Below are 15,886 nucleotides of genomic sequence, written 5' to 3'. Positions count from 1 at the left end.
CATTAGTGGAGCCCACTAATTAAGGCCTTTTCTGTTGAACCTCTCAGATTTACTTGATGTATAAGCAAGCCAAAAATCAGTGATACATTGTATCAAATGATGACTGCACTGTAGCCCAGCGGAATTGTCACAGAATTGGCCATACTCATAAGTAGATTAGGACTCAGTACTTTCTTAAAAGCCTTCTTTTTTTTTTTTAAGCTAAGAATTACTTCTTTTTTTGACTGGATTCTCATCATAGGAAACTTTTTCATATTCATCTCTCCAGGTGCACTTTCAAAATGCTGTAATTTGTGGTTTTAAATAAGCTCACTGTGTCATATAGTTTGTCTCCCAGTTGTGAAAGAGAATGATTCAGATTATGGGCACTTCTGATAGGTAAATAAAATAATTATCTACAGTTTTGCTTCCAGCTGATCATATATGGATATGTCTATCAGGCAATTCACTATGATATCCAGGCTATTTTCTAAACAGTAATGAAGTCCATAGGGACTTGGAATATAGAGTAATATTTGTGACTTTTTAAAAAAAAACTGATTACTATATAGAACCAATGTAAGAATTTACATTGAGAGGGACTAAGCAGGAAGTAAACTAATAAGCAGTACTCTGTGCTCTCATATGCTTTTATTCAACTCTCACAGTTCCAAATTCCTTATCTTGATGTTTAAAAAGAAGCTGAGGTTCAGAGATGTTAAGTTGATTGGCTGAGTTCTGACTACATTGCTGTTGAGCCCGTAGTCTTTCTGTAGCTTCTTCTTTCAGTGATTTTCATCTAAGTGGTGACTGAAGCGAGTAAGCTCTAATTAATTTCAATAGCCTGTGTTGTTGGGGTTAGATTCAGAATCATTTATAGCTTGGCTTGAGTCCCTATGTGTAAACTGAGTCTGGTCATTAAGCTGTCTTTGTGCTTTTATCTCTCTGACTTGTTTCTGTCTCTCTATCTCCTTGCTAAATTCTACTCTTTATGTTTATCTTTGTGATAATTACCTCCTTGTCTCTTGTTTACTACTTTTTGACCTGAACTTTATGTCCTCAGTCTTGGCATGGCTACTTCTGTGTTCTTTCCATTTCCATTTGTGTGGAATATCTTATTATATTACCATTCATTTTCAGTCCTTGTGTGTCCTTAGAGATGAAGTGATTATCTTATAAGCAACATATAGTTGATTTAAAAAAAAATCTTTCTTCGTCATTCTGTCTCTTAATTGGGTCCAGACTATTCCTTGCTTATATAGTTTGGATTTGTCCAGTCATAATTTTTTTTTGTCATATAGTTATTGCCAGGCTTATAAAAAAAAGGAACCCTCTGTTTACTATAATGAGCTATTTTGAAATGATAGCTGATTTCCTTAGCATTTGTGGTAGTACTTTGGTACATATGTGGGCCAGGATTGCTGGAGAATCTACCACTTCTCTTCATCCCCCCCCAGTTGGGTCATTTTAAGCACAATAATATCTCAAGCTTCTTACAGGATGTTGGTTTTTTTTTTTAATTTCTCGACTGATTTCTTCACCTTTCAGAAAATAGCTTTGTTCTTATGGTCTTTGTCCTGGACATGTGCCAAATCCTACAAAAAATATTGTATTTTGAGGGATTAGGGCTGGCTCAAGTGGTAGAGTACCTGCTTAGCAAGCACAAGACCCTGAACAAAAAGCATTTTAGCCTGGGGAACTTTTTTTTTTTTAGTTTTGATTTGTTTGTTTTATTTATTTTTTTATTGTAATTAGTAAAAGGGTTACATGATATTTGCCAGATAGAAGGTGCATTAATTCACATACATTGATACTCTTTCACATGTCTTGGTACCCATTTCCTTCCCCCCCCCCACACCCCCCACCCATCTTGGTTTTCCCCCCTTCCCTATCAAATTTCAAATATCCAAATACAAATAAATTCAATATATCAGATAACAAAGTGAGATACTATACCAATATGAGATAACCAAGGGACAGCAAAGGAGATGAGAGACAACATAGTACATTAAGGACAACAATCATTCATTATATGGCTTTTGTTTCAATATCCTGGAGATCCTTTCAATTAGCTTCACATTATATTAGCCTGGGGAATTTTATGTGGTGTTTTAAGTCATCTGTGATTTAACATTTCAGGCTCTGCTTTACTCTTTATTAAGAGTCAATACAGTGGACATTAGAATTAGTAATTAAAGGCTAGTAGAACTTAAACCACGCACTGCTTTTTAAAAGCAGCTCACGGTGTTCAATTGTGGATAACATATCCAGAGCTTTCTGCAATGATTTTATCATAGCAGGAATTGAATGGGACAGAGTTGAAAGATACTTAAGGATGATACAGGTGTCCTGTTCCTTTCCTTCTTAGATAATATCACTTTAAAAGCTATTCTTGATTATTTTGTCCAATGACACATTTGATTTCATAGTAATGAGTTTATGTATGAATTACATCATTGGATTTGTTCCCACCAGTGATACCAAGAAACAGCAAGGAATGAAGAAAAGGAACAACAAAGAGGCAGAAGACATGGGGCCAACAAGTCATCCTAGAAAGAAGGCCAAGTGGGAAGCTGACTCAGAACCTTTGGATACAGGCCTTTCCTTAGCAGAAGATGAAGAACTGGTTTTGCATCTACTCAAAAATCAAAGTTAAATATTTCCAGTGCTGTGTGCACCTCAATACCTCTGGACATCACTGTGTTGGCACAAAGTTGAAAACAGCTTTGGGACACTTAAGATGTCCCATTCGCAAAGGGCACATTCTCCACGCAGAAGGATTCCACAGAAGGAGACCTCTGAGCCCCGTTTATAGGTTCCGTTTTGCACCGTCAAGGAACATGCTCAGAATAAGGGTGGGTTATAAAAGTTCCTATGCCCATTTTTCAGCATGTGCTGTGTTAGAATTTCTTTGTAGGTTCTCACCCCATGTCGTTGGAGCTGCTTTGTTTGTTTGGCTTTGTTTGTAGAATATTGAGGACTGTTTCCAAGATCTTGGGCATGTTGAGCAAGTGATCTGCCACTAAGCTACATCCTCAGTCCATTGCCTTTGTTTTAGTGGCAGGGTCCTAGAGCCCTTGTGTTTCATTGTTGGAATTCCTGTTTTGCTTACAATACTAAAATTTTTATGTTATTGTCAAATGGCTAATTTTCATGTTTATTTTATATCTCTAAAGAGACTGGTATGATGGACCAGCCCCAAGAAAGAATGAATATTTTTTAATATAAACAACAAATAATAAATGTACTTCCTATAAAACAAAGTATTACTGTTTTCTTCTCTTTAGTGGTATGAAAACACCTTTGAGAAGCATCCTGAGATTAGAATGTGTGTTCAGTTCCTAAAAGAGGAAAATTTTCATGTGTACCTCCTCAAAAATAGTATCCTTGCTACCAAAGCCTTAGGAAATCTGCAGACTGAATCTCAGGACTATCAACTAGACATGGACTCTTACTGGGTGCCTAGGGCCTCGTGAGCTCTGAGCATGCTCCATTAGCAGCTGCTATAAGTACCTACCCAGACCCCAGATAACAATGAGGAACAAAACAAAGCAAGATGGAGCTTCTTTTTGTGACAAATAACCCTCAGATTCTGCAGAGGGAAATAGGTGATGCTGAAGAAATTTGGACCTTGACACAAAACAACTGGGGTTAACACATTTGTGATGCTCTTTTATCATTCTTCCCTTTTTGACTTCCCTACCTCATGAACAAACAAAAAGAGTTTTCAGCAGCATGAATTTCATTCTTGACTCCAAGGAAGAGTACTGATAAGCATTGTACTTGGATATCTTCTGAGTTAATCTGTATCAACCTCTGAAAAATGCTTGCTATTCAGTGCTTATAAATAAGTGACATTAATATCTACAAAGATCAAAAGGAGAAACTTGATAATAACTTCTTCCTTTTCACACTGCCATACTAGTTCTATTTGTTCTTCCTCTCCTATTTTTTGTTTTATTTTATTTTATTTATTAATTTTTGTCAGTTGTGGGGCTTGGACTCTGGGCCTGGGTATTGTCCCTGAGCTCTTCAGCTCAAGGCTGTCACCCTATCCTTGAACTACAGCACCGCTTCCGGTTTTCTAGTGGTTAATTGGAGATAAGAGTCTCAAGGTTTTTAGTGCCTGGGTTAGCTTTGAACCTCAATCCTCAGATCTTAGCCTCCTGAGTAGCTAGGGTTACCGGCGTGAGCCACCACGCCCAGCCTATTATTTTTTTTTCTTATAACTTCCACCTTCAGTCAAGAGTTTAGATTCTAATTGGGACTTACATAGACTGCTAAAGATCTCCTGACTGGTCCCAGTGTGTCTCCTGCCACATTCCTTAACTAGTGTTCACAGTGAATTTCTTCTGTTCTACTGCTTGTTATGTAATATTACAGACATGTTCTTTTTAGGCCTATTCCCCATTATATATGATGATTTCCGTGAGTAGTTATCCTGTTATTCCCAGAGCCAGATGTAACAACTGCCCTATAATTGTCTTAGTGAATGAATAAGTAAACAGGAATAAATCAAGTGAGATATATATATATGTACATATATATATATGTATGTATGTATATAAATTGGTCTTCTGTCAATCCTGGGGCTTCAATTCAGGGCCTGGCCACTGTCCCTGCGCTTCTTTTGCTCAAGGCTAGTGCTTTGCCACTTGAGCCCCAGCACCACTCCCAGTGTTTTCTGTGTATGTGGTACTGAGAAACTGAACCCAAGGGTTTGTACATCGTAGGCAAGCACTCTACAAATAGGGCATACTTGTGGCCCAAATCAAGATTTTTTATTTTTTATTTTTTGGCCAGTCCTGGACTCAGGACCTGAGCATTGTCCTTGGGGATTCCTCAAGGTTAGCGCTCTACCACTTGAGCCACAGTACCACTTCTGGCTTTTTCTATGTATGTGGTACCAAGGAATCAAACCGGGGTCTTTGTGCATGTTAAGCAAGCACTCTACCTCTAGGCCACACTCCTGACCCCAATCAAGAGAATTTTAAAGGTGCATTGCAGCACGTTCTTTTTTTTGGAGGGGGGGCGTCACTTTTGTAAATGAGTAATAGACATGAATACTAGATGTTTTTATTGGGGGGGGCAGTCCTGGGCTTGAGCTCAGGGCCTGAGCACTGTCCTTGGACTTTCTCAAGGCTAGAGCTCTATCACTTGAGCATCAGCACCATTTCAGGCTTTTTTCTATGTATGTGGTACCGAGAGATCGAATCTGGGTCTTTGTGCATGCTAGGCAAGCACTCTACCACTAGGCCAAACTCCTGGCCCCTAGATGAAATTTTGTATACATTTGGAGTGTAAATCAGAAGAGTGAAATTTTCTCATTAGGCTGTTGACCTTGAATACATTCAAAGATCATAAAGTTAAAAGAATATGTGAATTAAAAACTTACCATTGAATTTACTCTGTGCAGTTCTTTTTTAATATGATTTTTTTTATTGTCGAGGTAATATATAGAGGGGTTACAGTTACATTTGCTAGGTAGTAGATGTATTATTTCTCACCCATTGATGCCCCTTCTCATGCTTTTGCCCCCATTTTCCTCCCCCACCCCTCCCAGTCATCTTGTTTTCCCCCTTCTCTTTCTTATTTCAAATAAATAAACATATATATAATATACCAGGTAACAAAGTCAGTAACAATATAAGATTAACCAAAGGGCAACAAAAGAGAAATAACATAGTACATTAAGAACAATCACACAAGATAAAGCTCTTATTTCCATATCCTAGTGATTCTTTCACTTATTCTCATCCTACATGACCCTATGTAGCTGGTTTTTTTTTGTTTTGTTTTTGCCAGTCCTGGGCTTGAGCTCAGGGCCTGAGCACTGTCCTTGGACTTTCTCAAGGCTAAAGCTCTACCATTTGAGCCTCAGCACCACTTCCAGCTTTTTTCTACGTATGTGGTACCGAGGAATCAAACCCGGGTCTTCATGCATGCTAGGCAAGCACTCTACCACTAGGCCAAACTCCCGGCCCTGTAGCTAGGTTTTGAGCCACTGTAATCCTCTACTAGGAGAGTCCTAGATGTGATTGTGCAGTTATTTTTGATACTAATACCCAACTCCCTCTATATAAAACTGAATAAACGTATTCAAAGGCTTCTGGTTCATAAGCTAATTTGAATTATATTTTGTATTAACTGAATGTATTCTATCTGTGTTGTAAGAGATTTTGATTAGCTGACTTTGAAATCCCGATAGAAAACATTGGTAATAATAATGTATAATAGATTGTACTTTTTTCAACATATATTTATTAGAGCTCATTCCTTTCCTGTAAGAATTATAGTTTCAACACCCCACTGATGTTGTGATGTTAATGCAAATAGTGATGCTGTGTTTTATAGGAACAGGTTTATTATTTGTCATCTCAATTCAAAAATACTCCTTTCTCAGGGCTGGTCCATCATACTCTGTCTCTTTGGAGACAGGATATGCCTTTTGATAGCTCATGGAATTTAGTGCTGGTTATAAGCAGAGGTTATCTATCAGCTCTCCTCCTTTTTCCCTTCTTCCATTTTAGACCGGTGTGGACCAGAGAGAAGGCATTCCTTCAGTCTGGGCCCAAGGTGAGAAGACAGAAAGGTAACTTAGGCTCCTCAGTCAACCTCTGAAGCCTGTAGGACAAGAAACCCACTTTATCACAGTAACAACATACAAGGTGAGAGAAGTGTAGAACCAATGAGAAGCCATTGTTTGTTTAATAAGTTGTTAAATACTAGGTCCCATACTTGCTCCATAGTTCAAGTTTACCATAGAACGAGGAAAGCAGCTATTTGAGGGAATTTGTTGTATACATGCAGAAAAAAGGGAGGACACAGGTAGTCTCTGGGACCCAGAGAGTAATTTTTTGCTGCTTCACTGAGGCTGGGAGGCCATTCATCAGATTTTCTGGTGTAAAAATCTCTGAAATTACATAATTCTCTGATAGATAGGCCCTGCAGTAGAAGCCTTTGGAGAACTGCCATCTCATAAGCTTCATATGGCATTTAGATTTGTTTTGGGGCTATAAAAAATGGATGTTTAATTAAATGTAATTAATTTTGTTATACAACATTTGAAAAACCCTGAACATGAAAACTCATCTCTGAGACTATCAGCAGATACAGATGTTCCTGGGAGCTGGTAGTAGAGGAAAGAAGAGAGAGCCGGCAACCAGGATTTAAAACCCATGTTTCAAATCTTTTAAAATCATTTTAACTAGGCGTGTAATCACAGTATGATTTTCTTTCCACAGTTCCTGCTGATCAGACAGCCCAGGGCAGATTCATTTTAGACCATATTACCTTCTTCTTGCTGAATCAGGAATTGCCACTTAGCCCTTTATTTAGCCTCTGCAGGACACTAGTGCAAAAAGCTCTGTCCAAACAGGGACCAATAGCCTTCTTATTCTCAGGAGCCAAAATGCAGGTAGTGAAAAAAACAGATTGTGAGACAGACCATAGGGGTATAATGATGAATAAAATCTCAGCAGATAGAAATTGGACAGAACCATAGGGAACAGGATGCAAGGGGAAAGGCTGGAAGTGCTTAGGGACCAACCAGTTCAGGGGATGTGCAACAGTGTGTGGAATAATGACTTGTGTGATGAGGGATGGCTAAACACATCTTTGTGATCCAGAGTTCTAAAGTCCAGGAGGCATTAGAGAAAAATTTTGGGTTGTTCTAAATTTGATAACAAGGGGCTAAGGAAGGTGATATGGAGAGAGGCCGAAAAGAAGGAAAAGTCATTTCACATTCTTGAAGAGATGTTAACGCCATTACTAGCTTTGTAGGTGCCATTGCATCCTGTTTACATCCCCCAACAACCCAGAAGCAAAAATTACTTCTCCACAGGACTGTCATATCCTAAAGCTTTCTCTTCACATAGCCCTTCTCTTATCTATAAGCCAGTTTCCATGCATACAGCTTATGGCTTCCTTCTACAGATTTTTGAGTGAAAAAAATCCTCAGATCTGGTCCAGTGAACATTTTTTCCATCTGTTAGCTTGTCTTGTGATTGAGAATCGCAGAAACTTGTCTCAAGACTAGTCATTTTTGTGACTAGCTAGCATCTGTAATGGCCCAATGATCCTTTTTATTTTAGGGATCCTTTGATTTGAGAGTTTAACAGCCTTAACTTTCTCATGTCTTATTCTTAGATTTCTGGGTGAGATTGTGTTTTTCAATACCTCAGCTGTAAAATCTCTTCATTTGAGCTAGTCCTAGGTTCTTATTATATTCCCAAAAGCTTCGGTAAAACTCAGACTATTTTAATCAGTACTTCCTGGAGTTTAGCTTACATAGGAGTCACCAGGAGATCTTTAAAAATGCCAAGCTGGGCACTGGTGACTCACACCTATAATTCTAGCTACTCAGAGGCTGAGATCTGAGGATCACAGTTGAAAGCCAGGCTGGGTAGGAACAACTGTGAGACTCATCCTCAGTTAACCACCAGAAAACGGGAAGTGGTGCTTGTGGCTCAAAGTGGTAGTGCACTAGCCTTGAAGAAAAATGCTCAGAGGTCAGTGCCCAGGCTCAGAGTTTAAGCCCCACAACTGACCAAAACAAAAAAACAAAAGCCACATTTCCTTCCAGGAGGTCTGATATGGGACCTGAATTGTGCATTTGTACTAAGCTGTCAGGAGATGGTGATGCCGTTGGCCCATGGCCATACTTGAGTGTTGAGGCTCTAATGGAATTCAGAGAGTTATTAAAATCATTATTCACAGATAGGGATTCACTTCACAGGAAACAGATGGTGCACACAAATTAGGATAATTCTAAGGGGAGGGAGTTAATCAGAGCATTATTTACATGCAGGAAGGTAGGGTTAATAGAATTATAACGGATTGTCTAACTTGAGGCTAGAAATGAAAGAATGATCACTCCTCACCCTGAGAGAATAAGAGGTTAATCTTGGTGACCAAAACCCAGGAGAGGAGTACACAAAGCTGCTTTGTGACCTTCACTTGAAGTAGACAGCTAGCCTACAGTGACACACGGAATAGCTGAGAGAATGAACATCCAGACCTTGTTCTGTCACTAGACTGCAGGTGGCCCTCTGTCGACCCCATTCCAACCAAAGCCAGATAGCAAATTGCCTGGACATCAGCCAATGAACAAGAAATACTGTCAGGTGGGCTAAGTGCCTGTGATGGATCCTGCTGCCAGGAGCCTTCCAGTATAGTAAGTGTTCTTGTAAGTCCATCCGTTGTCCCCAGCATAGCAGCTTGAGAGCTGCTACCATAGATGAAGGGGTGGAGGCAAGACATAATAGAAGATAGTTCTTTTTGAGTACACAAAGATGACCATGTAGGATGATCCTAGGCACTGTGGGATGCCTGGATAGATGGCAGCTGTCACTGAAGAGATGTAGGGCAAGACTAGACTGAGATGGTTGAAGGGCGGGAAACTGGTGGGAATGGAAGTGCTATTGTAATACATGTAATGTCAGTCAGTGCCCTCACTGATCTAGCAGCTAAGGTCATCGAGTTTTGAAGTCACCTGAGCTCTTCATTATTGAAGCTGTTCAGAAGAATTGTTTCACTCATCCCACACAAATCTTCCAAAGCTCTTCAAAGCTCTTACATTCTGTATCTCTCTTCTCTGTTAATGTTAGTAAGAGCATTAGGTTCAGAGACGTTCCTTCATTTAAATTTACTTCCCATTGGGGCTCCTGGTGGAGCCTTTAAGAGGTGATTAGGTTATGCTTGATCTTTTTGAATGGACTAACCCACTTGTGGATTCGTGGATTGACGGGTTAATGAGTTATCTCAAAAGTGCATCTGTTATGAGTCAGGACGGGCTGTCTCTTAGATGTCTCTCTCCTCCCCCACCTTATGCCCCTTCCCACGCCACTTGATGCTCTCCACTGCCTCTGGGGATCTTCAGTCCTCACCTAGAAAAGGGGCCTTTGCTGGATATTGGTCTCCAAAACGGTGTGCCAAGTAAGTAAACATTTGTTGTTCATAAATAACCCAGCCTATAGTATTTAGTTTTAGCAACAGCAAATGGAGTAAAAAACTAGGGAGCGGGTTGTCAAGTGACCCGCCTGAAATCATAGAGCAGGGTGTGATAAAATTGGAGGAACTGGGATGAGTCATTTCACCCCAGTCTCACTGTGGCAGTGCATCTGACTCCTGACTGCACATTAAAATCACCAGAGGGGCCTTCAAAAATGTTTTAGCAGTCTCTATACTCAGAGATCTGAATTAATCAGTCTGAGGCGGGACCCACACATTACTATTTTTTTTTTAAAGCTCTTGGGTGAGTTTTTCCTCCCAGTTAACTTCCTCTTTCTTACCTATTAAAACTTTTCATTTTGAAATATTTTTCAGACTTCAAAAAAGACTCAGAATCATACAAAGTAGCCCTGTAAGTCCCACTCCCAGCTTTCCCACCTGGAAACATCTTTCATAACCACAGTGATCAAAGCCAAGAGATTTAGCAGCCATACAATACTACTCAATGACTTGCAGATCTTACTCAACCTGTATCTCCTGGAATTCCTGAACAATGCTTGGTCATTTTTGAATAATGTTGGAAGTGTTTTGCTCTTAGTTGTGCCATTTCCTTAGTGTACTTTGGTCAATCTCACAATGCATGCAAGATTGAGAACTGCTGGACTGCTGGATGTTAGAAGCCTAAAGTTGCTCTTCTAAATGGAGACTTAATTGGCTATGCACTACATTTTTTTTTTTTTTGCTTTCCATTCTCTGAAAATGTGGTGTATTGCTCTGCTATTGTTATGATGCAGATGAGATGATTCATTTGAAGATTCTGACTATTTGTAGGAAGTGTCAGTTCTATCTGCTGGGCGGAGAGATGAGACTTGGTGATGATGATCATCATCACAAGGTGAGACTTTCACCTAGGTAGAAATGGAAAATGAGGCACAGGAGAGGGACGAGTAAAAGAGCTTTTAAATATCACCTCACGATTCACTAGGCTATGTCTTTGCCAGGCAGCATGGCATTCTTTGAATGTGAGTCTTGAATGCAATTTAGATTTTAATTAGAGATGTGCTACACCTTATTGCAGAAACATTTATTCAGGGAGGCCAGACACCAACCTGAAAAACGTGTGTCTGTTACAGATGGTTTATTAAATTAAAATGTGTCTCTTAACCTCTAGTCTTGACCCTTTGCCTTACGAAGAAAGATGAGTCGCTGAGTATTAGCCTGCCAGCCATTGTGCCTGCTAGGCTGAGCTTTCTAGCTAGGTGCCACCCTTCAGAAATATGTTCAGTTTTGCCGTTCATTGTGTTTTTATTTTCCCTTTCAATCGAAGTAACTTTATCCAATTAGAATTTCGAGTCTCATCTATTTATTATCTTCTGCTCTGAGTAAAAACAAACCCTGGTATCTCTGCTGTGTGTAAATTAGCAAGGTTTTGAGGGCCTCGGGGCTGAACAGAAACTCTCCTCAAGTGAGTAAAATAGTTGTGAAATGGGGAAGTGTCTTCTGTCACCAGTCCTGAATTCCTCTAGGCGTTGGATGTTCGCTGTCAGCGAGTACTTCCTCCACAAAACAGCAGCGGCCTTTGAACCAAAGTGCATCACCTGTGCGTTTGTATCGGACATGGTTGTATGCACAGATTTGTCAATGGTCCTCACATCTGCATGGAGCAAACAGTTGGTTCCTATGGTTCCCAGACTGGAGATTTGTTGGGGCCATGCAAATTCCCTCACTCTGTTTTCCCACCTCGCCTCTTTTCTCTTTTTCTCTCCCTTGAGTGCCACTTCTTCTAAGAGTCTTTCCTGGATTTCTTTGGACGTTTCTATTTATTTGCACAATACTGAGTGCTTATATGTGTTGTGTTTTCTTGTCTGATTTCTCCATATTCTAGCATGTGGTCCAGTGCCAGGTATAGAGAAAATACTCAAGATGGTTCTGTTTGAATCAATGGATGACCAGGGAGAGCTACTTATTCAGCCTAACTAGTGCATCTATTATCTCCTTTCATTCAGGCAATCATTCTGAAAGGGGGTGATTGTTTTTCCTGATTCTACAGATAAGAGAACAGACTTAGAGGTTTAGTAGCTTACTCCTACATCACCTTGAGTCATGATTTAAACCTGGCCTAACCAAGTGTGAAGCTGAGCCTTTTTACCAGCTCATCCCTGCCTTAGCTGCATTTAGCTGAATGACTGATGATGGACCTCAGTGGGACAGAAGGTTTTTGCACAGGTCACCATGCTGTGGGATTCTGAGGGCTATTCTTGTGGGCTTTGGCTCACTTTGGAAGGCTTTATTGATACAGAGGTGACATCCTTGGCCCTGGGAATAAGTCCTCTCTTGATAAAGCTGTAGACCAATTCCAGTTGTGCACTGTTTGGTAGAAGGTGACCTGGAGATGGCCCATAAGGACAGGACAGCCACCTGACCCTGTGGTTTGGACCTCAGAACTGCATGCAGCCTGGCTTTCTTTGGTGTGCTGTGATATCCAAAGAATAGTCCAGCTACCCAGAAAGGGTTTTGACCTTCAATCCATGCCTGGCTCCTTCACCTTTAATGGCCAACACATGCCCCCCAACTCAGCCTGGAGGAAAGGGAAACCTGCTGCTCTGCCATAGAAGAAACCAGGGCATGGGGAAAAGATGGGGGCCGGTATGCTCAGATTGTCTCTCTTAACAGCAAGTGCTCCTGTGGACTTGAAGCCTAGCCAGACCTGGGGGCTGCTGCCTACACAGGGAAACCTTGCCAATGGGCTTGCCCCCACGCATACCTCTGGATGTTCTAGAAGACAGTGCAAGGGACAGGTAAGGGAAGAGACTCTTTGTGTCTGCAGCTTCCCTGTGGGGAGCCTGCCCCTGTGTCCTGGCTTTTCATATAAGCAGGAGATTCAATGTGGAAATAGTCCAGACACTTCAATATTTCAAAAACTCAGTGTCAGAACTTACCACTGGAGAAGGTCCTTATTGCCTTCCAACTCATTTCCAGTTTTTCTTTCTTGCTCCTGGTCCACCTGGCAAATAGAAGTTGGCCAGGTGTGTCCGAGGTTAGCATGGATTATTTGGGTTATTCATCTTTCTTTTTCTCTCCTTCCTGTTAGAATACAAAGACACCTTTCTGTAGGACGGAGAAGTCAGCCAGGGGTGACTCTGCAGTGAGTACCACTTTCTCTGATGTCCCCATAGGCACATAAGACAGATAGAAACTGGCTGCTTTGACCTAGAAACAAGGGTGTGAGACCAAGGTGGGTGTGCTGATGACACATGGTCAAGGGTCAAATCGTTGTGGCCTTTCCTCTCCCCACCTCCCCACTCATAGCTATGCAGAGGATAGCTTCTGGAAAGCTAAGGGCTTGGAAGGACTATTAGGGCTCTGTAGTTCTATTATGAAAAGGAGCTGGGAGAATGGGGAAGAGAAAAGGCCAAGAGGAAACTTAACATTCAAAACTGTGATTTCTGGGCTCCAGAATGACTACATTCACACAGTTTAAAGTACAAATGCAAACACAGAAAAATCATCAGTAATGTGTAATAACTCCTTCAGTAATGAGGAGTGCCAGTAGCATTATGGGGTATTGGATAGAGCTGTTTTGATTCAACTTTGTGACGGTGTGAACAACCTCGGGGGCTAAAAGAAAAAAAAAATGCAAAGCAACAGAAGAGCCCCTGTGTGTTTGGACAGACACAATTGATTCAGTGCTTCACAGGAGGCAAAGGCCTGGATAGCCATATGCTTTAAGCCTGGAAGAAGTCTCCACTCTGCCATTAAATCGCTGCAGCCATGTGAGCAGAATCCCCCAGGGAGCTTGTATTTTGGTTTGGTTTGCTCTCTATTGGAGAGGTTTATTGAGTTCTCAGAAAATGGAAATTAGCATTGTTCAGAGAATCCCAGAATCTGCCTTAAAAACAAAACAAAACAAAACAAAAAAACACAGAAATTATGGTTTTCTCCTGCTTTACACATCTTTCCTCCCTATCAGCAATGGCAGCTGCAGGAATAGAATCTTGGCCAGGATACCTGGGAGGAAAGAGGGAGGCTCTGCATCCATTGATAGGGGCCTGATGGCTCTAAGTACAGTGTGGGCCCGGGGATTTGTGGTTTGGGGAGTTGTGTTTTATTTCTGGCATGTATTATTGCATAGTAATAATTTTAAACACTACATTGTAGTATAGCCATACATTGAAAATCAACATGTTTTATGTTGTCCTACCATATCTTGAAAATTGGTCGAGTTGGTGGTTGAGTTGGTGTGAATGATGTGTCTTATGCACTCAGCAAGTCTATATTCAGTCCTTTGTGCTAAGGAAATAGTGGAAAGCATGGAAGGATCTTCATTTCAGCTTTGTTTACAACAGTACAGTGTTCCCAACAGTGGAACAGTGGACAAATATGTGATGGCAGATTCAGTAGACTACTGTGCATCCGTCAAAAATTCTGTTGTCAAAGACACACAGAGATAATCCAATAGATAGGTAGACAGAGATAGGTAAGTGTATGATTTTGTGTGTGTGTGTGGTAGCAACCAGCCCGAGGGCTTCCCTCATGGTAGACATTTTCTCTATCACTGAGCTACTTCCTCCACCCCTGGCAGGGTTTTGAGTGTGAAGAGCCTATGTATCTGGGCCTTGCTGTTCTCTGTGTCTTCAATACTTCTTAATGAGTGCTCCTCATGTTTCAGGATCTTTTGAGTGAGAGGGGAGTCTTCATGGGGGAAGGGCTACCAGCCCCAGCAGGGAAGCTTCCCATAGCAAACATTAAAGGTGTGCCTAGCATTCTCTGGCCTCGAGGGGGACCCCATTTTGGATACTGATGAAGCAAACCTACATAGGAAAGGGCAGAAAAATGAACATGTCTGACCTTGGTCTTCAGTGCATCTTGACCTCTGGGATATATATATTTATGGGCAGATGTAATTTCCTATTTATAAATTAGCCCACAGAGGTCGTGGATAGGTGATGGGCGTGAAGGACAATGACAAGCCAGCCTGTGAGGGTGAGAGAATAGAAGGCAAAGAATAGAACAAACAAATCTGATATTCAATCCTCTTTCGTTCTTTTTTTTTTTTTTTTGCAATAGTCGGATTGTGAACTCAGGGTCTTTCACTTGCTAAGGAGGTGCTCTGCTACTTCATTTTGTGTTTCAGTTTTTGACTGGATGGCCTCAGAAGGTGATCCTGCTCACCTGTGCATCCTGCTTAGCTGAGGTAACAACTGTGCAGCATCAAACCATCTTGTTTGTCTATTCAGCTTGACAGAAAGTAACTGTTACATCCAAATCAGTATTTTCTTCTTTGGAGCAAAGACAGATTTCCTGTTTCAAAGAGAAACAGAGGTGCAGATAAGACCCAGGTGCTTGGGTCATGAAGGTACAGGTAGAGATTGGATTGATGCTTCTATAAGCCCAGGAATCCATAGAGTGCTAACAACCACCAGAAGCCGGAAGAGGCAGGGAGGACTCCCACAGAGCCCACAAGGAGACCGTGGCTCTGTCCATACCTTGACTGGTTTCTGTCCTCCCGATGGGTGAGAGAATACATTTCTACTATTTCAAGCCATTGATTTGTTGAAACTAATCCATCAGAGAAGCTGCAAAAACAGAACCCACTTGCCTGGGGTGTTAAAGTTCACCACCAGTTTTTGAGGTTAACCAGGCCAAGATGGCATGATTGAAGGCATGGAATCTCCTTTCCATCACCTATTCTCTGGATGAGGGTAAGCAAATAACTCAATTGCCTTTTTTATTTATTTATTTTTGTGGGTCATGGGGCTTGAAATTGGCCTGGGTGTTGTCCCTGAGCTCTTCAGCTCAATGCTACCACTCTACCCGTGAGCAAAGCTCCACTTCCTATTTTCTAGAGGTTAATTGGAGATAAGCGCCTCAGGTTCTTTTGTGCTGGGCTGGCTTTGAACCTTAGTTTTCAGATCTCAGCCTCCTGAGTAGCTAGGATTACAGACGAGAGCCGCTA

At 41.1% G+C, this 15,886-nt stretch overlaps 1 protein-coding gene across 3 annotated transcripts in view; it reads left to right on the top strand.

Moving 5' to 3' along the window:
* Ddx10 (DEAD-box helicase 10) overlaps positions 1–15,886 on the top strand; it is a 171,975-nt gene that overhangs the window by 116,262 nt on the left and 39,827 nt on the right. The window contains exon 18 of one of the 3 annotated variants that reach the window (XM_090319566.1): positions 6,510–6,615. The exons of 1 other annotated variant lie outside the window; for it this stretch is intronic. In XM_090319566.1, coding sequence (XP_090175692.1) covers positions 6,510–6,600 — 91 coding nt within the window. In that variant the 3' untranslated portion in view covers positions 6,601–6,615. Of the gene's footprint in view, positions 1–2,454; positions 3,243–6,509; positions 6,616–15,886 lie in introns of those variants that run through there. One more of the 3 variants, XM_090319565.1, reaches the window with a different exon arrangement.

The sequence above is a fragment of the Megascapheus bottae genome, chromosome 27 (genome assembly GCF_031878675.1).
Source record: "Megascapheus bottae isolate mThoBot1 chromosome 27, mThoBot2.hap1, whole genome shotgun sequence".
In the NCBI taxonomy this organism is placed as follows: Eukaryota; Metazoa; Chordata; class Mammalia; order Rodentia; family Geomyidae; genus Megascapheus; species Megascapheus bottae.
Note: the sequence above shows the minus strand (reverse complement) of the source record. Positions and strands in the feature narration are given on the sequence as shown.